At 34.5% G+C, this 27,794-nt stretch overlaps 1 protein-coding gene across 1 annotated transcript; it reads right to left on the minus strand.

The window, feature by feature from the left end:
* Window positions 1–169: 169 nt before the first annotated feature.
* Window positions 170–25,154, minus strand: LOC144356679 (sterile alpha motif domain-containing protein 9-like). Its single transcript, XM_085508686.1, is given in 8 exon segments — window positions 170–2,860; window positions 3,364–3,479; window positions 3,588–7,004; window positions 7,007–9,939; window positions 11,607–11,718; window positions 12,502–12,664; window positions 14,866–15,131; window positions 24,961–25,154. Coding segments are annotated over 6 exon segments (7,002 nt in total). The 5' UTR covers window positions 24,961–25,154; the 3' UTR covers window positions 170–2,860; window positions 3,364–3,368.
* Window positions 25,155–27,794: the final 2,640 nt, after the last annotated feature.

Genomic DNA, 27,794 nt, shown 5'->3' on the forward strand with positions numbered 1-27,794 from the left:
TTCATATTTTAGAAATATAATATAATATGCTTGTTAGTCTACCTTAGCATTAACCCCACCCAATTCAAAGTAATCCTTCTTTCTGTTTTTGCCAAATTGAGAACACCCTGATTCCTGTTCCTGTTTTATCAACTGATTGACAACTGTTATTCCAAATAATGACAGAGAGTAGGTAGCATAATATCATATATTATCCTTTCTAAATATGATTAGATAAATAACCAAATTATGGTTTTCCAAGCAATGTCCAATAAAACATTTCTGCATTTTCAATAAAAACAAAATTCTTAGGATATCTGCTCTGAAAACAAGCTTGAAGTAATTTTTATTTTAATTGAATACAATTGTATTATTTTTACTGGGTTTTGAGCAAAACTAATAGGTATTCTCAGCACAAAAAGGTATTCTTTCCATCTTTATTAATCGCAACGAACACAGTGCAAAACAACATCATTTGAAAATGTTCCAACATTATTCAATCTACCAATGGAACATTTTAGTTTGAATTTTAAAATTCATAAAGAGTCATTAGACACATTTAAATGTGCAACAGCTGCAAATTTCAAAATTGTTGCATTAAAATTATCATACCAGTAGAGTTTGGTATACATTAATATACTTGGTATCAATGAAAATGTGGATAAAATGTTCTCCTATCGTTAATAATTTTAACAATAAAACTATTTGATCATCTTTAAATTTGAATTTCACAATAGGTATCAAATTTCAATAGTTACAATAGTTTGTGTGATGAGTATTTATATATTTTCAGTAAAATAGTGATATTTTTGATTAAAAAACATTGGTTTACATTAAATAACATTGAAATAAATGAAAGTACAAACATAAAAAAAATATTTACTTGAACATACAACTCTACTTTATCTACACTACTATACAGTCACTCTTAAAATATGTTAATTTTATAGTGTTCTAGTATTTTTGTAGCCAAAACTTGGTCAGTAATTTTACCACGTTAATTTTTTTGTCATATTTTGACATGTATTGTACCAGTCATCATTTCTTTAATTTGGTGAAAATATTTTCACTAATAAAACAGTAAAATAAAAACTAATCATTCTGACTGGAGTACAATATGATTAATTCATTTTATAAATTAATATTATTTTTGTTCATTATGGGTCATTTTTTTGCGGGCAAGAATATCTGGCACTCAAAATGTTAACTCAATTCAAATTGTTTCTAAACAGAAACAAATAACAGCTACAATGAACTATTGAAATGTTCCTCAGTTATGCAAATTAATTACATCTGTTTCCATGATCAATTGTGTTTTATAATTCACCACATAGGCCATTCATTGTTCACAGTACAACTTTATATGCCATTGCCATTATTTTTAACAACACAACTTTTTAGAAAATTTAAATTGATTATTTGAATTGTTTATTGTTACCAAAGACTACGTCTAAATGCAAATTAAAATATTGAAATGATATCTGTTTGGCTTAAAGGGTAATTAATGATTGTCATGTTCGAAATTGGTCCATAGTTGCATGATATGCCGACCATCCTTTAGAAAAGATTAATTAAAAATACAAGAAGCCTGATGGTCAAAATAGCTCTACTGTCCTACAAAAGCATTGTGGTAGCCAAGTCTAGCAATGCACACCTATAACACAAAATGCAGTTAACCAAGAAAAAAGTAGTTTGGTTATCAACGTAACTTCATTAAACAAATAGTTCACAAAAATAATAAATGTTGTTATAGACCTCTTAATACAACAACTGAGTTGACTCACAACATACCTTTTTATAAAACCATTTTTACAATTCATTTTCATTTTGAAATAACCATTCTCAGGTCTTAAATCGATTTTTAAAACCCCCTTTTGTTTTTGAAATTTGTTTTTATTTTAAAAACCAAATGTTTAAATCTATTTTTGTTTTTGTTGACCTTTGAATCTCATTAAAAACAAACAAGTTAATATGATAGGCGGGAAACAACAGTTACTTTTCAGCAAATTCTGAGGGAAAATTTACTTTAAAATTAAAAATACCTATAGTTCAAAGGTCAATGAAAACGGATTTTAAAAAAGAAATGGATTTCAAAAATGAAAATGAATTATACCTTAAATAACAAATATTTGAAGTATTTATATAAGCAATTGGGAATTGTGTAAAATCTCGTGGTATACCCTCATATAAAGGTGGTTTATTGTTTTAGTTAAACCTTGATTATTTCATCATACATTGTATTATATTTTGTTATGTATAAAATATTATTTTTATAATTGTTTAAAAATTGGAAAAACAAGCAGCCTCTCGGCTGAGATAGCTCCGCTGTTAGCAATGCACATTTCAATTAAAGAACTGAAGATATCATTGTAAATGAACAATATGTACAGTATCGAAGTGATCGGACTTACTGTTTTCAACAAGAAGTCGAAAATATGACTTTTTACCAAAAATTACAAAAATATTCACCAAAATTAGAGAATCGAAGATATCATCTGAGAGAAGTCCACATGTAGTACCTATATGTATAATATCAAAGCAATTGGACTTGTGGTTTTTAAGAAGTCGAAAATATCACTTTTTAGCAAAAATTGAAAAATATAAGATATTATCATGAAATGAACAATCTAAGAGGGCCTACCCAAGGTACATATACACAAGTATCAAAGCATTCAGGCGTGTAGTTTTCAAGAAGAAGTTGAAAAAGTAAAACATTGACACAAACGCCGACGGACAATAACTCATATGATAAGCACCGCTCGACAAAGTCGACAGCCGAGCTAAAAACAAAACAAAATTACTGCAATCTGAAGCCCAGCATCCTCTTCTCTTTAGAAAATACATGTGGATCTGTTTCAAACCGACATGAACCCATAATATTCTGCAAAAAAAAAAAATTTCACATCTTTTAACATTCCTATAAAATGATTTCTGTTAATTCTTGTTCCACTGACAACTCAAGAGCAAATGAATTGGAATGAAAGTTGGCACACAGCTACTTCATCACGGACATCAAAATCTGATTAGATTTCGGTAAAAATTATTGCTCATTGTTTAGCTAATTTGCCGAATAAAAGATTCGCTTTTAGTATATTTCTTGTGCATATTTGAATGTATGTTTGTACAAATTGTATTGACAATTCATACAATAATTACTGTTCTTGTAAATTAAAATCTGATATTAGTATCTAATTTATTATCTGATTATTTTTTCCAGCTTGTTTATTCTGTATGGTAACAATAATTAGCTCAAACTGATTCAAACTTGGTATGTGCATACTGTTAACACAACATTTTTAAAGTGAATGATTGCCCACAGAAACAATCAATTAATAATGCCATGTGATACTGACAGAAATATAGTCATCATGGAGATATACTAACCATGTTCAGTAATAATCATGAAAGAAGTCTGGGTCTGAAGTCAGTTCATCTTCATATTCTTTTTCCAGTTGATGAAGTTCGTTTTGAAATGTTTCTTCCATGGCAATCTTTTCAATCTGGAAATAAACAAATATTCTAAATTTCGATTACATGTATCAATAATGTTTGACTATAATTCAAAATATAAAACGTGGTTATCTATGAATGTTATGTTTTAAGCATACCTGCTTTTTCTGAAGACCCTCTCCACTATCTTTTTTCTTTTTCAGATTATTAATCTCATTTAATTTTTGCTTCAGTCTACGATGTTTACGTCTATAATCGATGTAGCTGAATTTTCCTTTGGCGTCATTCTCATGAGGTACTTCACCCTTATCTGCAGTTTGCATTGTGGTATGCATTTCTTCATCATAATGCTCCTCATCCTGTGTTGTGATATTGTAAGCAACAGGACCAGACCAACTGAAGCCAACATAAAAGCTCACAGTGTCACGACTTGTTACATTATCAAGGGGTATAGATGGTAAAATGTCAATGGTAGCTTTATTACCTTTCAGACCATCATATGCATAAATGCTGTTTGTTGACCACAAAATGCCCTTAACACGTTTAAGGCAATTTCTCACTCTCTCTGACTCCCAAAATCGGTCTCTATTTTCAAAATTACTCCTGCTGGTCACATTAAGTTCGGTTATGTGAATGAATGCACGCAAGCCCTGGCCTTTTCCAAGAAAGAAGAAAGTTGCAGGTTTAATTCGAGATGGAGTAATTGATATTTGTTTGTGTTTTATGTTGAACTCATTCTTTCTTTGCACTGGATACAACTTCTTGAGTTGTGCTAAGCAGTGTGTAAGGGTTTGCTCATCATATACTATTTGACCAATATTCTCCCGGGGCCACATCAACATGGATTGCACAAAATATGGATATAGGTTGTCATTTCCACTCTGTTGAATGTATAGAAAGTTCAAATCATACAAGTACTTTTCATTCGCAGCAGGTTCGCGTTTGTCAACAATAGAAAGTGCAAAGTGGATAAAAATCAAATTGTGCAAGTCAAATGTATTTCGTGGGCTGTTCAAATTTAGAAGCTTCTTGCTGTCCTTTAATTTCCTTATGATATCCTTTTGTTTATCAGATTCATTTTTTTCCAGGAAGTAATCTTGAACTAGTGAGAAGATGTTTCGAAAATGACCACACCCATAAGATGCAACTCTTCGCCGGTTCCACTCACATACGCTCTCTGGATCAGTAATCTCAGGCGGATGCTCATCAAATTGTTCTCCAAAATATGTTGTATAGCTGCTATTAAAGTTGTACATTTTGTTTTTTAACTTTTGAAGAGCTGAGTTGTCATGAAAATATTCATCCTTGTGATACGTGCAGTAGTCATTCATCCATTTCATTGCTTGATCAACGTTCCTAATAAGAGCTTTCATATGTCTGTGGTACTCCGCCCATACCATTGATACAGACGTAGGAATGTAATCATCATCAACAAGATATTTATGCAGTTCTCTGTAAGGTGCAGGTTCTTTTTTAAACTTATTTACACATAACAAGATTTCTATCAATCTAAAACATGTTTCAACTTCTTTTATGTAACCAGCAGTATTTTGAGAATGTTTTTCTCTAGTACTGGCCTGTTGTGATTCACGAAACACACTCATTGCTTTAAATGCTAGCTTAAGTGCATTTAAAGCTTCTTCAGGAGTGATAACCGATTGTTTCACTTTAACAACTTGATATTCATTATTCATTTGCTCCTTATACACTTCTCCAAGGGTATCCAACAAATATGAATTGTCTCTTTTCATCTCAACAGCTTTTTCTGCAAATGTTTTTGCTTTTTCAAATTTTTTCCTGTATAGATATATACGAGCAACTTGTTGTATGATCATGGCATCATCTGGAAATAGTTTCATCCCTTCAAGTAAGGTGTTAGTTGCATCATCGTCATGATCACCATCAGCTTTATTGGAACATTTCAGAATGTCCATTATCAGTGGAGAAAATTTGGTTTCATAGTCATCACCATATTCATGTTTTTTACGTTTCTTTAGCATTTCTGAAGTCATTGTAGAAAGCTGTTCTTTACCATATGAAGATGTTTGAAATAATTTTGATTTCAAAAATTCAATAGCAACTTGTCCGAGGCGCTGATTTTCACGAAGCTGTAGCTGCTTTAGAATTGTAGATGCAACTAATGAATGAACTATCTTGAATGCTTTTACACTTCCCAGTTCTACATTCTGCATTTCAAGAAGAAGTAGTTTAGCTGAAGGACTTAATAAAAATTCAATATATTGGTTTCTTTGCTTTTCAAGTTTGGCACTACCAATTCCCATTAGAGAATCACAACAAGAAACCACCACAGATGACTTTGACACATAGCTGTTCAGCAGAGCTATGTACTTCAATAACAATGTCTCTGCATTATATTTTGGTATTTTTTCCAAAATTCCTGAGACAACATTTTCAACATATTCTTGATTAAAATTCTCTTTCAAAATCATGAAGGATATTAAGTATCTAGGATTTATTTCTTCAAATTCATGTGCCTTTTCGTTAAGTTGAGCTAACTTATTAACAAACCATCTTCGCTCGTCTTTAGAAAGATACTGTTCCAATGATATACTTTCTGGAGGTCTTTGAGTGGTATCACCATGATGATCTAAGAGAAAACGTTTACAATGAATCATAAGACACAGAGGTTTATGACCACGCACAGCTTTTCTTGTACATACTCCTTCAATTTGTATACGTAGTTCTCTCAGAGTAGCTTCGTCAAGTTCTTCACCTACTGCAACAACAGGTATACGATTCATATTTTTGTCTTCTTTGAATGACCATAGTTTAAACAACTGATTTGCTGTATCATGTGTAACACGTTTTATCACAACACACCTAAATTGATCTCTTAATTCCCACAGGACATTTCTGGCCATTGTTGATCCACCAGCACCTGGTTGATGAAAGAGAGATACAAGTTTCACTTTCTCTTCAGTTCCTGATCTGGATATTGGTTGCAATACTTGATTTACTCTACGTTTAAGCTCTAAATGTTTATCACGCCTAAGAACATGATTGTGTCCATTATCTGTTGCCCAAAAATTCCACCAATTCACCAAGTGACCCTGATAAAATTGCAATTCTTTTTTTCTAAGAAAAACATTAAGTTCCTCTGCTGACATTACGTCAGGGTTACATTCATTACGACTTAGAATATCAAAGTCAGTGTAGCTATTTCTGTCTCGCTCACTCAATGCAATAAAGGCACCGGTAGAACTGGGTATGTAACTCATCTCATTGTTTCTAATACCCATGATCTGCTGAACTGTAGCATTAACATGATCCCATGGCATACCAACAACACTTCGCTCATTTAAAAGATCAACTGGACAGGTTATACCACCAATTTCAGCGACCCAGCTTCGAAAAATAGACTCTTCTCTAGCAACACACATTATTCTGTTCAGTGCGAAGTATGCTGAAAATTCACTAAAAGTATTTACCATCCCATCAATATCTTCATTAAGAAGAAGGAAAACAACTATACTTCTATCCTTGGGTATAACATTTTCATCAGCAAAGAAACGAACAGCTTCCTTCACTCCTTTCCTTCTTTTCATATTCCATTTCAATCTACCATATGGTAGGTGATCAATATCAGTTCGTCCATTAGCAAATATCCAACAAGTTTTTCTGGAAAACTTATCTGATCTCTGTGATAGCAGACATCTGTGATGTTAAGATACATGTCTGGATCGTGAATATTTGGGATCTTCTGTTCAGCATATTCACGAAAAATACCAAGTTTTTGTGACTCTGCATCAAAGTCAAAAACAGCAACCCAGTCAATCATTTTGATGAATCTCATTTCTGACTTACTCAAATCATATGACTTTGGTTTGTTAACAACGAGAATTGGAAAAAAAGAAGTATCTAAAGTTGATCCACCTGTGCACAACAACCAAATAAGTTTATGTGCAAGATCACTCCTTTTGATTGGCATTGAATATTCTGCATCCTGCAATTCTCTTTCTTCACGTTCCTTGTCTAAATTCGGCAGAGACTTCTGGAGATAGTCATGTACATCCTGTTCTTCTTGCTTACATGTAGCTGACCCAAGACGTCTGTATAAAGCAGATTTGTCAAATGTGACTTTCTTAGAATTCCAATATTGAGGATCTTTAGGAAGTTTAATAAAAAATGCTTTCCCTTTAGTATGTGCAATATTAGGGACAATATCCACTTCAACTACATAACACTGTTCTAGGTTTCCTTTGTCAAAAACCGGAACATACTGTGGTGGGCGAATACACAATCGTGCAGAATTTTTGTATTCAGTATCTTTGAAACATTTACATATGTAATAATCAAGTTCGTCCCCATATTCTGCTTTATCTTTTACTTCTACTCCAAGAATCTGACCATGTTGGTAATGATTTGACTTATTGTCAGCTATTCCGAAGTGAATGGTTCCATTTGTTCTGTCATTGAGGCATGCTGCGGCAAAACGTAGAGTTTCCCATACAAATTTCCATTTTCTTTCTTTGTCGTCTTTTCGTATGTAGCTGGTGAACTGTTTAAATTCATGAACAACTTGGGTCAGATTCTTAACCCCTGTTTCTATGGCATCTATAACTTTATTCTTTGTATAAGAAAAGTTTTCCACTTCTCGATTGAAGAGTCTCAGTTGCTTGAGTTGCAACATATCGATTTTATCATAAGCCCTGGTAGCTGTTTCAGTGTTTTCACCAGTAGACCCCATTTTACTGAAAGTTCGTCCTAGTTGATATTCCGTGTGTTTTCCAACACTTAGCACTTCACTTTCTTGTTCAGTAGCTGAATGTTTTGGAATGTTTGCCAATGAGGTGTTCAACTGCTCATCTTTCACACCATGATTGTTAGATAATTGTATAGATGTAACTGTTGATTTATCCCGCGTGACATTATCACAATCGTCTTCTCTAGACATCACCTCATGTTGCATAGGATCTTCTTTGAGTTGTTTGGAATTTAGTGCATATAATTCATTTTCTTCTTTAAATTTTAATTCTAAATCTTCATTGGAAACATCAAAATATGCTGTATATGCATGCTTAGAATCGAACTGAAAAAAAATTTGCTGTTTTTTTTCATCATCTAAATAAGTCTCATAGTGCACCAACTCATCAGTTAACAGTTGTGAATCCACCAAAAGGAAAAACATTGTATGTTTTGATAGATTATGCCAACTTTTCTGCAAAGGAGAGCAAACACACAAATCTGTGCTTCGCAGAGTCAACTTTTGTTTGTCCTCAACGCGTTGCACAGTACCAAGCTCTTGACATACAAATGCACAATCAAAAATATCTTTGAACTTTGGAGGTAGCATACAAACAAATCGTCGCACATTCTTCTGAATTTGTTCCCACAATTTCTTTGATTCATGCTCAGTTAACTGTACAGTGGCCTTTGTGAGTACAAAAAAGCTAAACTGTTGTTCCAGTTGGTTTTCTTTTTTACCAAACTTTCCACTTATAAGTTGCAAAGTAGATGACAAGAACCTGCTTTTATACGTATCAACTGCTTTTAACTTGAGTCTGTTCTTAAGCTCTTCAATATTTTCATCTGCATAAGATGGCCTTGATTTTTCTGTCTTTCTATGTGTTGATGCATGCTGATGATTGTCATGTGGATTGTTTAATGTATCCTCAATTTTAACATTTCCAGGTGCAATACATCGAGTGTCAGATGGATGCTTTCTATTTATTGTCTTTATACAAGTCACATAATTTTTATTTGCCAGATATTCACTTTTCTCATTCATTTTAGAGCCTGCATCTTTGTCATTATCGTGATCATTTTTCTGAACACCTGATGCACGTTTTTCATCTAGTGTTTGCTGCTGGGGTGTTTTAGATTGACCTGCATGCTTTTTCACTTTCATGTGTTTTGAATTGATTTGTGCCAGGATTTTCTCTTTTTTGTTCAGTGTACTGGTTTGACTTTCACTTTTCTCAATTTTTGTAGTTTTCACGACTTTGGCAATGCCCTTATTATGCTGTTGAACATCTGTTATCTTTTGAAGCAGTTCTACATGATGAATTAATTTTCGAAGTGATCCTTTCCTCAAATGAAATTTTTTTGCTAGTTTTTCAAAAGGAACTACAAGGAATGAACTCAATATTTTCCCATCAACTTCCTCTTCCCAAAGAGCATCAATGCAATTTTCTTTAAACTTTTTCCAATTGAGCCATTGTTTCACATGATCCACGTTCCAATTTTCAAGATGTGGTGGTAGTTGAAGTTCATGATTTTGATCGTCTATATGTGAATATACTATAGTACCTTTCAGGTTTTTTAGACCTTCTGAGAGTAGCAATAATGGGCCTTCCTTCATTTTAAAATCAGTTTTCAAGTCATCCTCTTTATACAAAAGTAGAGTCTCACCATCAACTTCTTCATTATACATTCGGTCGACATACTTAGAGTGTAGCTCGACTGTCTCATGAAGCCATTGTCGCACATCTTCTCGTTTCCAATTAAATACATCATGTTCATGTGTTGTAGGTGCAACTGTCTTTTTGTCTGTTGAAAAAATGAATAATGAATTTCCAAAATGAATGCACTTGAAACATACATGATCCATGCATATTTCATTTCCTTTCCTGTAAATTAATTGTTCTGTCAGAAGCAATTTAATTAATATTCATTAATATTCAATTTGTAAAATTGTTGGTACATATGCCAATGCTGCCAGAACATCAGAACGCCAGTTTGTGAAGTGGAAAAAACATACCGAACCATATTCTTTAAACCTAAAGTTGACAATTGACAAAACAAGCTACAATAAAACAAGTCATTGAAAATGACACAGTCCCCGTTAAATTTTTGAAAGTTCTCTTTGTGCTCATCATATTAAAGCGGAGGGGTTGTCGCGAGCGTGTCCTTGAAACTTGAGTTCCAAGTGGCGTATACAACAGATTGTTTATTTACATCAAAACACGTGTTCCGTGTAGTAGTAATATGGCCAAAAATAAAAACAGCCGTTATTCGGCCATCTTTGATCTGATTATGAAACACACTGATATGTATGATGTATGTGCCAAATACGAATGAAAATGGTACATAAATTGTGGAAATATAGTAGTAAGGCAAAAAGTCAGATGGCTGTCAATCGGCCATCCTTGACCAGATTTTGAAACAAATTGTCATGGACATGCATCCTAACATGTATAAAGTACATGTATGTGCCAAATTTGAATGAAAACTGACAGAGAACGTCCAAGATACCGCATATATAAAAACAAGATGCCTGCCAGTCGACCATCTTTGATCCAATTGCGAAATAAATCGTCATGGACATGTATCCTAACATGTATAATCTATGTACCAAGTTTGAATGAAAACTGATAAAGCAAGTCCAAAATACAACATTTTCAAAAAACAAGATGGCTGCCAGTCGGCCATTTTGAATCAAATCGCTAAACCACTGTATGTGCATATGTCCCACATAAAGTACTAGGCACATGCAAAGAATGAACGGAATCAGTCCAAGGGATTCTGAGATATGATTCCGGACGAACGCACGGATGCACAGTCCCAGTTTTCGGACTTCGTGCATAAATGGTAAAAGCCAGGTCACTGCGAAATAAATGAGGGGCTTGTAACCTTTGCTAGATTTCCCTTGATAATAATTTTAATGAACATTTCAATGAAGTCATAAATTGGCATAATTTAGATATCACCGAATTTGATGATAATTTGTTTTATGTTCAAGAAATTGTATTACTATGCTTATGGTGATGCTACACAATATTTTGTAACAAAAATTAAATGAAAGTGCTTCTATGGTCTGTTTTCAGAGGGAATTGGTTGAAAGACAGCGCCTTCTTGTTGAGAAAAAAACAGCATTTAAACGCATCTATGATGTCATTCTGCACAGACAAACTAATAATGCTGATATTGTTTAATTGTGGTGTAATGGACCAAATTATGTTAATGTAACAAATTGTATTGACGTTGATACAGTATGTGATGGCCTTTATATAGTATAGCTATTATCAACTCCCACCTTTCCATGCTCGTCTGCACACATGACAAAATAGTAATTTTTATAATTGACTACTGAACAAAATAATATTGTTGCAATACTGCTATTCGCATACTCATCTGCATCAAAGAAGCCTGTATTTCAGAATCACTAGAGTGTGAGAACGACAAGAGTTTCATGTTTATACATTAATTTATCTAACCTTGTGAGGCAGGGGTATCTCCCCCTCCTTTCAATTCGCTGCCAGTTATCTTCACGTACAAGTTAGTGTCATTGACAATACCATGGTCTTCCAAAGTGAGTTTATCACAGAGCTTAAAAGGAAGGAAATGGAATTGTGTTCACTTACTTGAAGGTTAACAGTTAAAAGTATGACAGTAAATCTTTTTAATATAGTCCAAATCCTAAGTGAGTATATGTTATTATACTTTGCTGAATAAATAAACTTACATAATGACAAAATAATTTGCGAAGCGTATCTCTTAAACAAATCATATCATATATCAAGATCACATCAACAATTTTCGAAACACCTGAAATCAGTTCATGTGTCATGTGTACCATTGGTTCCATATATCTTTGTTGGGTAATGTATGCGTCAGTTGTTGCATTGTTTTTTTTCTTCAATTTTTGACAGTTTTTGAAAGACTTGACCCATTATGTCAAAGATCGATGTTTCAGGCCAAATCGAAATCCAAATTGCCTTGTATATGATCAAAACAACGAACTTAATGATAAAGATATTACTTTCAACAGTTTTCCCCACATAACCTAATCATTTTTACATCATCAAGTCAGACGGTATGTAAATCGTATTGTAATAACATGTGCATATTTTGTTTTTTGATTGTAAAAATAAATGATGACTCGCAATTTCTTTTTATCAAAAAAGACATAATATTCCCCCGGCATGGTGAACGAAAGATGTAATAATTTTTTTGAGGCGGGTTGGTAGCATAGTTACAATATTAAAACCACAACAAATTCATCTTTTCTGAGGCGGTTCTTTGGTATAAGCCCATATCTTATTTTTCTGATTTTACATGTTGAGGCCCCTGGGAAAGTACTGTGACAGTAAATGGGAATTATAAACATACCAAAAAGCCTTTGTTAGTTGTCAGATCAAATGTTAAACTAGAACAATTATAATGTTCCAGGAACTGTGCTTTAATAGATGATACTGTTTCTGTACACTTGGCTTTCACTACTAGTGGGAAAGACAGATCAGAATACAAGAATACTTGTAGGTGCGAATCGTGCCTGTAAAATACAAATTTTATACCATACAGTGTATCAGTGCCATGACAACATGCGCATTGTTATGTGTTACCGTTAAAATCCTATTATAAACTGCGGTTTATATTGCAATGTATCAAATAAAAAATTGGGATCAACAGCTCAAGTTCGGGGTGCGGTTTATAATAGGTACACATTGCAATCACTAAATGGGCGTGGTCATTTTTTCCCCACATCACTTGCACAAAACAACAATACACCGTACAATCTTTTGAATATAAGCTAACTCCAATTTAGATGTCAGGGAAGAGTGATAAGCGTCACGTCACAAAAAAACTGTTCACATGAAAAAAAAAATACTCGGTATATTTAATGTAATATGCATTTATTTTTTTAATTTTCTTCGTAATGGAAAGTATATTCTGACAGAAGTTTCAAATAAAAACAAACATTAATGCATTGCTTAGTAGAAAATGATTATGGTACGGCACTAAAAAAGTATGGTACCGCATGGGTGCGGTAAAGCAATCCGGCTATGCTTCGGCTCACAAGTGAATAACTTACTTGTTTTCGAACTGTTGAAATTGTTGATTATTACACAGTAGTGATTATAATAACGCACGAAAAATAAATTTGTTGAATTGTTATCAAATGCAAGTAAAATTCAACTTAGTTTCACCGTAAGGGAATTATTTCGGTCACATGTAAACGATCGATGCGACACGACTTCCGCTATGTAGTTTGAATGCGCACGAGTCATTACTTGACCGGGTAGGTCAAGTTGCTAATTAACCAATCAAAATGCTGGATGGTGCCCACGTGTTCAAATTACCTTAGTTCATTTAAATATGTTAATGACAGGTCACCAACTGCATAGTGAACGAAACCTGGAAGCGATTTACTGATAATGTAGTGCGATCTTTTAGCTTTGATTTCCATGGGAAAACGACATGACTTTTTTTTTAAATCAAGAAATTAGTTGTTTTCGAAAGATAAACTGAGCATTGAAAAAGAATTTAACAGTTTTTCGGTGAGGAGTATTGACAAAAGTTGTCACAAGACAAAAGCAGTTTCACTGCGTGTTTGACATCCTAACACTACTGAACAATAAGGAAGTGTGAATATTTTTAGGCACGTTGTCGAAACAAATGAATAGGTTTATGAACAATGTACCAGCTGGTTGAAACAAAGTCGGTCACGGTCTTGTTGAATTGGGGGTGCGATTAGTAATAGGTATGCGGCTTATAATAGGATTTTAACGGTAATACTAGTATATGGCCAAATAGAGCAAATTCTTTATTAAGTCTACCCAAGACAGTATCCTTTTGAAATTTGGTGCTAAGAAAACAAGCTAATGATAAAGTCAATTATGCATCTGTCATCGTAATGTAAGTTACAGCGTGCCGTAATTTTGCGGTATTGCACTGGGTATTTTCATCCTAGTATATTAGGAAATGCGAATTCCAAATATGGATTGCACTGGGTATTTTCATCCTACAATATTAGGAAATGCGAATTCTAAATATGGAACGATTACACGCATAAGCATCCTCTAATAATGAAAAACAAACATGGCAGTCCACAGGGTATGACCAGATCCTATACAAAGAAGTTCGCTAAAACTGCGCTAAATGTTATGCATTTCGGCATTCCCATGATGTATCGTTGGGAGCAAAAAAGATAAGGTTATTAATAAGGTTATTACAAGGATATCAAAATATATGCATTCAGACAGTACACTGCACATTGGTGATACCGCTGTACTATGCATACTTTTTGATATCCTCTTAATAACTTCATATTCTTGGTAAAAGCAACTGCCTCTTGTCTATTGCCTAATCTGTAATCATCGGCACTCATTCGCTAGAGTGATCACTGCGATAAATTTGCCATATTCCAAATGTATTATAAATGGTAGCAATAATCTGTGGAAAAGTCGGCTATACAAAACATGTACCTCTGACATAATATTTCATACTATATGCGCTTTCAGAAGGGGGGGGGGGTCGTTTCAGACGACAAGCTATGTTGTTTATATAATTAACATACACAGTATTGGATAATATGCGAGTAGAAATTTAACATACATTCATTACTAGTAAATATGCAGTATGGGGAAGCCAGAAGTAACTCAGAATGCCAGTGCAATTTATATTAATTTTGTCTTTTTAGTTTTAGAATTGAATTTTAGAATTAAGAAACAAATTCATGTAATTGTTACTCACAAGTATTTTCCATCACATACAACATTACGGCACCGCTGTACTGTATCAGGTTTAGCTGGCACTCTGGCTTCTAATTTGTCGTATGGTTTGTATTTCACATATCGATATCGTACTTTTTTCTTTGGTTGCTTTACTTTATTAACTATTTGAAGGTTTCTGTGTTGTCGAATAAATCCACATCGTTCTTGTAACCTTTCTCTACACCATCCTCTAAATTCGGGTGAATATATGGAAGGTTTAAATACGCTATAGAATTTTCCCTCCATCTGTGAATAGAATATTTAAATATTTGGGTTCAAACACAGAAATTGATCTTCAGACAATAACAGGAAGAATTAAAGCTGCAAGCAGCGTCACAGGGGCCCAAGCTTACAAACATATATTCCATAAATAATGAGGTCAAATGATACACATGATACACAATTGGTTAGTTTGAATGATTAGTACCATGAAGTCGAAATGCAGTTGGTTCCATAAATTTGTTTGAGATATAATTGTTTTGCATATTAATGAGCTCACATGACCATATATGGTTATCTGTTATTTTAATCAAATCTCTTGTTTAACGTTGTCATAATAACACAGGATTCATCTTCCTAACTGCAACAGTGTTTGAGATATGACAGTTATGCATATTAATGAGCTCACATGACCATATATGGTCATCTGTTATTTTAATCAAATCTCTTGTTCAATGTTGTCATAATAACACAGGATTCATCATCCTAACTACAACAGTGCTTGAGTTATGACAGTTATGCATATTAATGAGGTTAGAAGCCCCCACCCCATGGGTGCCCAGCCACGTGGCCTAGCAGTGTGCTATTGGGGCAAAATGATGCATCTGATGACACAAATGCACATACAAAATTTGAAAGAAGTCAGACTAATACAAAATATGTAGTTGCATAATTTCTGTTTTCACAAAATCCAAGATGGCGACCTAACCATGTGACTGATCAAAATAATATTATTTTTCTCATATGGAGCTAAGGCCAGGCATGGTAAATATAAAAACATCTAGTAGATTGGTTGAATTACCTCTGAGAAACAAATGCCCAAAATTTTGGTAAATTTTGCCTAAAATCCAAGATGGCGGCCAAACCATGTGACTGATCTGAAAACTTTTTTAGGTTTCTGAAAGAGTTTCATATAGAGATGCCATGACGCAATATTGAAGATAATCACTCAATTGTGGCATGAGTAAAAAACTACTTCCTGTTGAGAAGAAACCCAAAATGGCGACCAAACCATGTGACCAATCATAACAATTTTTTTTAAACATAATTGTGCTTAATATATACATGTAGAAGCTAAATACTAAATATGAGAGCATTTCACTCAGCGGTTATGAAGAAGAAGATTTTTAAGTGTTTTTTGCCGTTTTTAGGAAAAACAAAATAGCGGGAAAAGTCACGTGACCGCTAAAGTTTTTATTGCTGATATTTATTACACATGACTTGTGCTATATACCATAAAAAATCTAGACGCCTAGACCCTCAGAAAGTGGTCAAATAGCCACTTCCGGTTAATTTTCAATCCAATATGGCTGCCAAACTAATTGACCAATCAAAATTCTGAAAGCATGTTGCACCAGTTCACATTTGGGGCTATCCTTATAGACCATTTTAACACCATTCTGTTCTGCGGTTTTCTCAAACGGCTTGCCAAAAAAAGTTACGGAAGAAAGAAAGAAAGAAAAACACAAGCGATAATAATAGGGGCCTCGCCCTTTGGGCTTGGGCCCCTAAAACCTGGACAATAAGAATAGGGGCCAAGCCCTACAGGCTTGAGCCCCTAGAAAATCACAAATGGCAAAATTGTCTGCATGTGATGCACAATAATTTTATTTTTGAATACATTTATGCCAGTATGTTATGAATTCAAGTTAAAATTAAAGCCACAATTGACACCAACGGGGCCCAAGCCTTCATGCACCTGTTTTTTAATTAATTAGATCACATGATTAGAAAAGCTTAAATTATCAGTACCATGATTACACAATGCAGTTGGTTCCATGTATTTACCTAGTTATTTACCTGGTTATCAAGATATAGTTTTCAGAATACATAATAAGCCTTCTGCTTTATTTTTTTTTTTATTTATTTATTTCACCAGAATGACCATTATAACAGAACTTATAAACAAAATACATGCTAATTATTATGCTATGGTTATACACAAAATATCAAGTTAATCGGTTGAAGCACTCCTGAGAAAACGAATGCCCACACTTGTAGTTATTATTGTCAAAAATCGAAGATGTTGGCCAAACTATTTTTTTTTCATAATTTTAATTATAATAAGACTGGGTCTTACACGCTATATACAATATATCAAGTTCATTGGTTAAATCACTCATGAAAAACAATGCCCAAATGTTTGGCCATTTTAGATGAAAATCCAAGATGGCGGCGAAACATGTGATTGATCATAATTATTTGTGTGGTAAATGGAGTTCAGTGGAGAGATGCAGCATGACAAACTTCCAGTCACTGATGTGCCATCAGTATAAAGATGGTGGCCAAATCACACGAACAATCTTCTTAAACTTTGACGGATTTTTAAAGCGAATTTTCAATTCTAAGTAGAACTAGCCAAAGTACATACAAGTTACTATGACTATTGTTTTCTAGTCATCAGTATTAACAAACACCAACTTCATAACATATCTGACAAAAAATAGGCCAATTGGCCTCACGCTCAATGTTTTTTGCCAACAAAAAATAAATACAATCATCCTAATCAAAGTTGACCAGGGAAAATACAGATTTTCACTGAAACCTATCAGTCAGGCTGTCGAAATAGTTCCGTTGTCCTGCCAGAACATTGTGGTAGTCAACTTAAGCAACACAAGCCCATAAGACTAAAAGTCATTTGAGCATTTTTATAGTTTTTGAAAACTAATTTGCATAACTTTTGTTGTATCAACTTCTAAAGAACAATTTGAAGAACAAGGTTGCTACATAACAAAAAACATAGTTGAACTCTGGTGACCTTGCCCTTTGTTATATAATATAATTCCCTTTACTATAGTTTATTTCAATATGAATATGCATTGTCATAATTAATTTTGAATACAAACAAGTTTTGGGGTTGAACCAACAGTGGGGAATCAGTCTACCGAATGTCCTTAAAAGATGTAAATATCTTACAAAAACATTGGTGCCTTATTTGTTTAATTATTTTAAGGGACATAATTTTATAGCTTTATTCAAAGTAATTCAGATATTTTAGTATAAAAACAAATGTCTCATTGCAAAAAAAGTGCTGCATTTAGATGTGAATAGATTCAAAAAACATGCAAGATAACAGAACATTTTAGCTGGCTTTGGTCCAAGTATTTTGTACAGGTGTCTGTCAAAAATTAATGATTCACTGAGACAAATATGAACTGCCTCATTGTGTGACTACTGTATTATATGAAAAGTAAAAAAAAAAACACCCTTTATGAATAGCTATCATGTTGCAAGCTCTACTTTGTATGCAAATCAACTTAAATAGTTAGTTGGTGTCCAGTGGAGGGAGAAGTCAACAGTACTGTTGCCTCCTGAGAATCGACATCTTCAAACACTGCAATCTTTGAAATGCGTTTTTAAACTAGTATTATAAGAAGTCTATCATTCTGTTCTAATAGCTGAAACATATTCCTGTGAGTTTTCATTTGTCGAATGAACTGTTTGTCAAATACAGAGTACATATATTTTAGAATAATTTTCTTTTTAAAATGTGGATGAAATGTTTTGCTTTTAATGTATTTTTTATGTATTGTTTTTGATTTGATAACTTTGAACTAAACAGATTTTCTATTAGCTTCAGATCTTGATCAAACCCATTTCATAGGAGTGCTTACCGGTATATTGATTTTCTGACATCTTGTTTTCTGTAACGATTTTATTGGTAGGTTTGCAAATGTGTATCAGACTGTGCAATCTCTCCATAAGTTGGTTTTGAAACCCAGTATGGGATTCTGAGATACATTACCAAGGATATTATTACAAGATAAATCATTTGCTTCATTGAACACATACAACAATGCATATTTCCACTGAGATCAGTGACCTTTGATGTGTATCACCAGTGATCAGTCAAGTAGAAACAGTCAAAATATTTTATCAGATTTTCTCAATTTTTGCATGATATTTTCATACAGGACATCTGTTGTTCAAACTCAGGGAAGATTTTATACTGATGAATAAGGTGACCAAGTTTGATAAAGTTTGGAATAGAATTAGTAAAGTTATTATGCACACAATAACATTTATTAACAACGACGACGACGACGACGACAACGCCGGACAAATTTTTTCCCTTAATATACCTTTCCCTTCCATCTTTGATGGTACGGGCAAGGTAAAAAAACGTTTTTTGAGAAGAAATCATCCACATCCATCCAGACTGGACACAGCACTATCTGACTGTTGAGCTAAAAATGTTGTACACAGGTCAGCACTCATTTGCATTATTTTGTGTCATGACCGACAATCATTGGACTCACAATATTGTTTTTGAATATTAGATCAAATACAAATTCATTGGCGGTTTGGAGATTTGTCGAATAAAATGTGATGGGCTTTGGAAATCGGCGAGTCAGAACAAGGGTTTAACACACTTCTGACAGTCCCGTCACAGGTCCCAGCGAACACCTAATACATTACTCACGGTTTAGCAACATTGACGTTAATTACAGGGTTATTACAATCTTCACAATGTACGTAAATTCCCGCTCAATTTCATTTGAATACACCTCGTGACTGTAGCCATCTTGTTTTGATTATTCCACGAATTTAGCCAATGCTGGCGGCGCTATACAATACCTATTTGCTGGGTGAGTCATAGTACGAATTCTTAACATCATATACATTGTATAAGGGTCAAACGTCTGGCTTCTTAAAATAATATAAGAGTACAATTAACATCTGCCATTATTTATATATTAGTCTGACAGCCGTTACTGATTACAATTGTTTATACTGTATATTTTGACGTGCTAACTGAGTAATGGCATTAATGTCATGTGACATGACCCAGGATCACTCCGTTTACAATTACAAGTTCAAGTGCATATATTTCGATCATATGGTAATTTATATTTCCGTACATAATGCTGGTCTGTAATTAAACGATTGCGCTGTGGCGCTGAACAAAGTGTATATACTATAGGTGTCCTGACTGGGTGGCTATTCAAGGGCAAATTGACCTCTAAATTCAGAGAATAAGGTTGTCCTCCAGGAGAAAGTGAAAACATGCTGACCTGCAAGTCAAACCATGTGACACATTCTCGTGAATTATATCCACCTATCCCCTGTAATGAATATATATTTTTGATGCCGCAGTCTTTACAAAGATAAACAGAAAAGTATCTGTCAAAACTGTCAAAGTACATGTATACGCGTTTAAAAACAATCAAAAAACTTTCAATGTTCAACGTTCATGGCAGTATAGTTATTTATAATGGCGGCAGTATACTAAGATTACCTACTTACTAAGATTTCCGGCATCAGTGAAAGTGAAAACAGAATAACAAAAAAACAACAAGTTGACGGCGTGTGTTTAACCTGCTATCTTGTGCTATCACTAACGTCGACCACGGTAAAAAACAGTATTAATAATACAAATTCGGATCTGATATTAAACTTGTTTGTCGCAAATCAAGGTAAAGTTGAAATATCATATGATAAGAAATTAAAGCAAAAATTTCTCGAACATCAACACACTACAGTAACTGTAGAATGACTAATTTTCACTGGGTTTAAATTTCACTGATTTAGCATTTCAGGCATATTCAGTGGGTTTTAAATTCACGGTTTTATCATATGGATAATGTGTTCTATGCTAAATTTTACATATTCACTGGGTTTTAATCTAGGGGGGACTGGTCACGCTTGTCGGTCGCTGTTTTTGAACGCGCATTGAAATTGGTAAATTATATGAAATATAACATTTTTAAGCGATGTACACAACCGTTTTAATGGCGACAAGACTCATCCAATTACTTTGACCTTGTTTTATCATGTTTTACTTGAGTGTTTATTGGTAAGACAATGGTATGAAGAGGATTTTAACACATTATACTAGTAGCTTCGCGGTGAGTGGCTTTCGCGGTAATTGAGTTTCGTATCTGTAAGGTTTCGCAGGAGTAGGGCTTTGTCCCAGTAACTGGTCCTTTCATCCTTGTTGAGAATTAAGGTTTTATGTTTCTTTAACAACTGGCACTATTCTGGGAATACCATCCTAGCAGGAGTTCCAAAATAAGACCCATGCTCTGATAATGCCTCTAGTTTCAAAGACCAATAAACATTACCATTATGATCTTATTGATGTTATAAAAGATAGTTGAATATTGTTTATTGAAATTAATAATCCCCATAATCGTTTTCCAATATAGATAAATTGTAGTACGTAACAAACTGTATAACTCAGTGTCAACAATGAAATAAAAGAATGTATACATTTACACTATTTATACTTATTTATTATACTTTTATTGCTACTGTACTGATAGAAATACTGTATTTCTAAAGATGCAATAAATATTATTATTATTATTATTATTATTACTAATGCATTGCAATACAACTAATTCAAATTGAAAGAAATTACGTTATAAAGTATTCATCAGTAATACTTCTCAAAGGCGTACTTCGAGGTCAGTGTCGGTTATTTACGAAAATATTTGTTTATAATGTTATAAACTTGCTCGGCAATACCCACCCCAAGTAGATATAATGTGTACATATTTTAATAAATAGAGATATACTAACAAAAAATAAAATATTAATTATTTCATATTTTATTATATAACCTGCACAACAGTAATCAATATTTTTCCTTGCTAGAATGATGTGTGACTTCATACAGGAATCCTGATAAAGTTCACAACTGGCGATTTAGCAGTATTAGGGATTGTCAACTTCTTGTGAATTTGATTACCTAACATGTTTAGGTTCATGCGCTGCAAGTTGCAGAGCACGTACCTGAGCCCCCCCAGCAAATAATTATGCTAAGGCAGTTTCGATATCGAAATCAAGAAACTCTCCGATTTGACACAATCTGGGAAGTTCGAATTACTAAATGATGTACAGGACGACGAAGCTGAAATATCCAAGAACCAACACATACCAAAAATCTCAAAAGTGAATATTCGTGGTGTATTTTAATTCTAATCAGACTGGAAGTGGGAATTTGTTAGTACTCTAAATAACATATTGGCGATCCGCTCTGCTAGGATTGCCCTTAAAATTTGTGTGTCTGTGTGTGTGATTTCCAGTGTTTTCACGTATTAATTCTTCTGTGATTTTTTTGGCTTGGCCGATTTTGCTCAAAATTGGCAGGGAGGTCACACCTTTGAACCCTAGTTATTGGAAAAAAACTTTAAAAAAATGTTGGCCCACTGTTGCCATAGAAACAGCCAAAAAAAATGATTTTTGATTAGCTTCGCCCCAAATGTATCTCCTCCTACAAATTCAGGATAAAACACCTCAGACATAGCTCATTCTACTCAGCTTGAGTGTGGGCACAAAATTACTATTTGAATTTTTGGTATCTTTTTTCATTACCGAGAAATTTGACCCCAAAGTTGGGGTTACAGTTCACCAAGAATTGCTTTTTAACTCTTCTGTGATTTTTTTGGCTTGGCTGATTTTGTTCATACTTTTCAGGCAGGTCTGCACACTGGTAAGAGATCACCGGCGCCGACATTGTTACACTGTATCAATGTAATCCCAACGCAACCTTGAATGAACTGCCTTCTATCTAGAAAATACTATTTCAAAACGGTTGGAAATAACAAATTTAACAGCAGAATACATCCTAGCAATAAAATAAAGCATAGATCTAAGGTCTATGAATAAAGTGACTTCTAAAGACTGAGTGTTTTTTTGGCGAACTTCGTATCCAGTGCCTACCGTGGCAACAGCCGAAAACATGCTTGTTTTTTTTTTAGCGGAGCCGATCGCCAATCAGCCTACCGGCTTGTTTTAGTATAAGCTAGTATCAACTTGTCAATAATTATGGGATGATTTGTAGGCATAAGATTGTTATGTGAACTTCGTTCATTAATGGAATACTGTGCGATGGCGTAATTTTCAGGGACTAACTGATTCGGACTCGTATATTGATCATGTCCCGGGCTGTTTACTGTTTACAGCCACTGAAACGTAATTGAAGGCAAATGAACACGTCAAGCAAAAAAGACTTTTTTCCAGTTGTAGCTAAAATGAAGGCACATACCATTTTGACTCTTGAGGGGAATGGAAATCAGTTGATTTGAGGGTGTAACAATAAGCGTGGGGCTAAATAGTTTTTATGCTACGAAAAAAATGAATACCTTAAACGTACTTTTTGGACTTTAGTACAACGTCATTTTTGTTTGATTACCTAATGTTTTTAAGTTCATGTGCTGTAAGTTACAGAGCACATACCTAAGCGACCGTCCCTCAGCAAATAATGAAGCAAAGGCATTTTCGATGTCAAAATCGCGAAACTCTCCCTTTTCACGCAAACTGGGAAGTTCGAATTACTAAACGAAGTACAGGACGACGAAGCTTAGATATCCAGGAACCAACACATATACCAAAAATTATATCTCTAAAGTAAATATACATGGTGTATTTTAAGTCTAACCGGACCATAAGTTGGAATTCGTTAGTACTCTAAATATCCAAATATATTTTAGTATAAGGTAGTAAACACTAAAAGTAAACTTTCTCGAATGCTTTTTTAATCCAGTGGTTCATCCTGTGGCAGTACGTCCATGGTGTGAAATTACATCAGTAATCGATATTAAAGGAGAACTTGGCAGAATAAGAGTAAAGGCATTAACATTGGCAACTAAATATTGGTTCAGGCTAAATACCCTGCCTGATAACCATATACTTAATTGTGCTCTTGATGAAGCAGTTAAGAATAATTCTAGCTGGATAAAATATATAGAAAATATAATGGGCCACAATGACTTTGAAACAATAAAATAAAATCATAAAGTGAATAACGTTGATCAAATAACAAATGTTGTTAAAATAAAACTAACAAAAGAATATGACAAATTATGGAAAAAACGCTTAAATTCTTCTCACAGTAAAAATGGTAATAAAATGACAATATAATATGTTTAAATCACATTCTGTGGTAGAATGATTCTGTAAAAAATGTCGTACAAATTCAATTGAGAACGAGCAACATTTTATCCCAGGTTTTGAATTTTATGATAAAGAAAGAGGGGAGCTGTTTCAAGAAATAGGAATTAGAAATAAACTAAAATAGACAATTTCATTAAAATAATGACATGCTTGATACCCTTAGCAAAGTTTCTAAATAAAGCAAAACAAAAATCAAGTATATCAAAACTATCACCTCTACAGTGGGAGAATCCTGTAATTAAAATTAAATTTGTTTCCAATTAATCTTTTAACATCCCTTAATTTTATTTTTATCTTATCATACTTTAGTTTATTTAGCTGTCTCTGATGATGGCATAGTAGTGTAATAAAGTTAATATTATATTAAATGAGGAAAGCTGAGACAAAAAGTGGTTTATTCCACTACTATTAGCACAGGGAGCCCAGGAACTATAATCAAATGTAGTGCAGTCTCTATGCGCGGGGGGGGGGGGGGGGGGTATCGGCTGGTATCTAGTGTAAGAAATAGACAAGGGATGAAGGCTCCAGCCAGCTCACATTTTTTAAACTCGAAAAAACAGATACCCCCCCCCCGCAAGCGCTCATAGGGAGTGCGTACAGTTGATCATAGTTCCTGGGCTCCCTGTGCTATTAGTCCGCTATTTCGAGATAACTAATGCTAGACGTGTTACTTGTCACGTACTAACCTAGGCATTTGACCTATCATTTATTTGGGTACTAACGTCAAATTTCACATTCACAATGACCTTTTTGTTTATCAACAGCGCAAAATATTGTTTTTTCAAATATTAGATCAAATACAAATTCATTGGCGGTTTGGAGATTTGTCGAATAAAATGTGATGGGCTTTGGAAATCGGCGAGTCAGAACAAGGGTTCAACACACTTCTGACAGTCCCGTCCCGGGGTCCCGTCATGCGTCACAGGTCCCAGCGAACACCTAATACATTACTCACGGTTTTCACGTAACTTCGAATCTGATTACTTGTCAAAATGTACGTAGATTCCCGCTCAATTTCACCCGAATACACCTCAGGAAATAACTACCAAGTAGCCATCTTGCTTTTATTCTTCAAGCCATTGTTGGCGGCGCAATCAATAACTATTTTCCCGGTGACTCATAGTTGCTAAGAATTCTTACAAGACGTACTGCTGCGGAAGTCAAGCAAGTGTTCAAAACGTAATAAAAAATACGCCGCCACCGGTGCGCGTGGCCCAATCTGATTTATCAAACGAAAACATCGACGCCAGGGGTACCAATGAAAGTGTAGCTTTTTAATGAAAATCACAGCTTTGACACCGTGCAGCATAGCTTGGTCGGGAAAAGCTTAGCTGCAGGAATGAAATCCGCTAGTTTTGACATCGAGAACTCAAGCTTTGAACATACTTTAATGTTGAGGGCGTACACAACATGGCTGCCTCCAAAAGCAGCGTTAGCGACGGTAAGTATTTTACTCGTTTTCTCAACAAAATCACCAAGTTATGCTGTGTAATATGCCGCGATCAGTGAAGTTCAGGTTCAATTTCATTTCCAGAAAGTTTCAGCCACCATTTTACGAAACTTGCAGAGAAAACTAAATTCCAATTTTCGAAGCAAACGGACTAGCAGGACGTCCTATTCTTATACATGTACTTGGATTTTATGACAGTAAAGGATAAGATGCAGTTTTTTTTCTCACTTTTGACCGTTTTTGCTTTTTTTGGCTTTCCTGTACGATGGGTTTCATATCTATATTTTGTTAAAAATAGTTTAAAAATAATCATTAAAACCAACTTTAAAACACAGTTAAACTATTATTATGAAGCGCTGTTTACGTTTTGTTTATGTTTGAGGGATGATTTGCATATTAACGCCACTTAACGGTTCCTGATTGACAGATGATATGTAAATTAAATAAGAGTCAAAAGTTTCAAAACAGTACTGTTTCCCGTGGTAGGGGTCGCGTGTTGTGATTTTGTGCACAGTTTACCGCGATTTTGTAACACTAGTTGTAATATAAATAACCTAATAAATTTTCCGATTTGGAGCAGTGTTTTCGATTATATGGATGAGAATGTAAATGCGTTGTACACTGGCTTCGAGGTCACTTTCGCACAACATATAATTTATGCAAGTACCGCCCCCTGTTTGTTCCGAGGCCACTTTCGCACAACATATAATTTATGCAAGTACCGCCCCCTGTTTGTTCATGCATTGATTACGTCAATATAACGGGAACATTCAGAGTGCCGCTGAATGATAATTCTCGGAACGCACTTTCAAGTGCGACTATTCTCATATTATCCGTACATTTATCTAATTTGTCAGTTATCCTTCATAATGTCATAGTTATCATGCGAGCTGGTAAATATTGTAACAGCGACTGTGAAAGTGGCCGCAATTTGGCATGTTCCCACAACGACGTGTCGATTATGCAAACCGGCCATTATCTCCGTTTCTTTCGAAGCACTTTTTTGAAACTTCAATTTGAAATAGCGTTTAAACCGCATGTGGGAGAGTTCTAAAATTTCACACAGTGTTGTTAGTACTTTGAATTTCAAAACGTGGTCGGTTCGTTCAGACACCGCTATATATTAAACGAAACCAAGATGAAATTAGGCATACTACTGGGTTTTACATTGATTATATCCGCAAATGTGTATGAAAATAATTTATTATGAAGAATTCGCAATAAAATTCGTACGGGAAGTTAGTTAACGAGTTCACAATGAAAGTAAATGCCCGATATTGGGCGAATTCGTGTATCATTGGCGTCATAGGAACATTCCGGGGTCTTCGTTTTCCAGGGCCTTAGGTATTCGGTCTTCGTTTTCCAGGGTCTTCGTTTTCCATACACCCATTGGGTTATGACGTTATACATTGCCGGTATCCGAAGTGTGAAAGTGCATCGTTCTGCAGGGACGTTAATCGTAATGAACATCGACGGATGAAAATAAAATTGAGTAACTTACGAAGTGAAATGAACAAGTACAAAGACAAAATTAAAGAGAAACAACTTGAGCTTGAGGTGCAGAGATTAAAAGCATCGATCGGATCCAGTCAAACCCACGTATGCTTCAAAAATAAGAGGTCGTTTAGTGAATAGCAAGACAGAAAAATATCTATCCGTTGACGGCACTGTAAACTGGCTGGAAGTGAATACCGATGCAAGAAAACGTGACACAATTCTACATGGTAACTTGCCCTCAGAATCTGACGATATACAGGAACTCATATCTGATTTCGATGCAAAATCACCACTTCGAAATGTGAAACAAAATAACAAAACTAAATCCAAGGTGGTCGATTTGTGGAAACTGAAAGGAGTTAATTGGCCAGGAAAACTACCGCACGAAACGGATAATGCTGTGATATCAGGAAGTGAACATTACAATATTTCACCGGCGTCGGCCAGTGTAATCTGACCAAAACAGTGAAAACTTTAGTTCTTCTGAAACAACACGATGACATTTTACTGAAACTGGGAAAGTATGAAAACATATGAAGTTGAACAAGAAAAGACAGTACCGTTCAGTAAAGCAGAGTCTGACAGGGAACAACTACTCGACAACGTATTTGATGTACTGTCAAATATGCAACAGCAAATTTTAGTGATTACCAAACAGCGCGCCAGTAATAGTGACCCACCCAACCAGAACGCCACAACGACAGCAACCGAACTGACAGCGAAACATTCACCTCCACTGCCAGATGCAGAAAATGTGGTTATCGAAACAGAGTAGTTTCAGTGTCGACGCGTTATTATCATCGCCAACATCAGGGAACAGTAAACAGTTAGATGAACACAAG

Source organism: Saccoglossus kowalevskii, chromosome 15 (assembly GCF_978046115.1).
Source record: "Saccoglossus kowalevskii chromosome 15, keSacKowa6.1, whole genome shotgun sequence".
NCBI classification, from domain to species: Eukaryota; Metazoa; Hemichordata; class Enteropneusta; family Harrimaniidae; genus Saccoglossus; species Saccoglossus kowalevskii.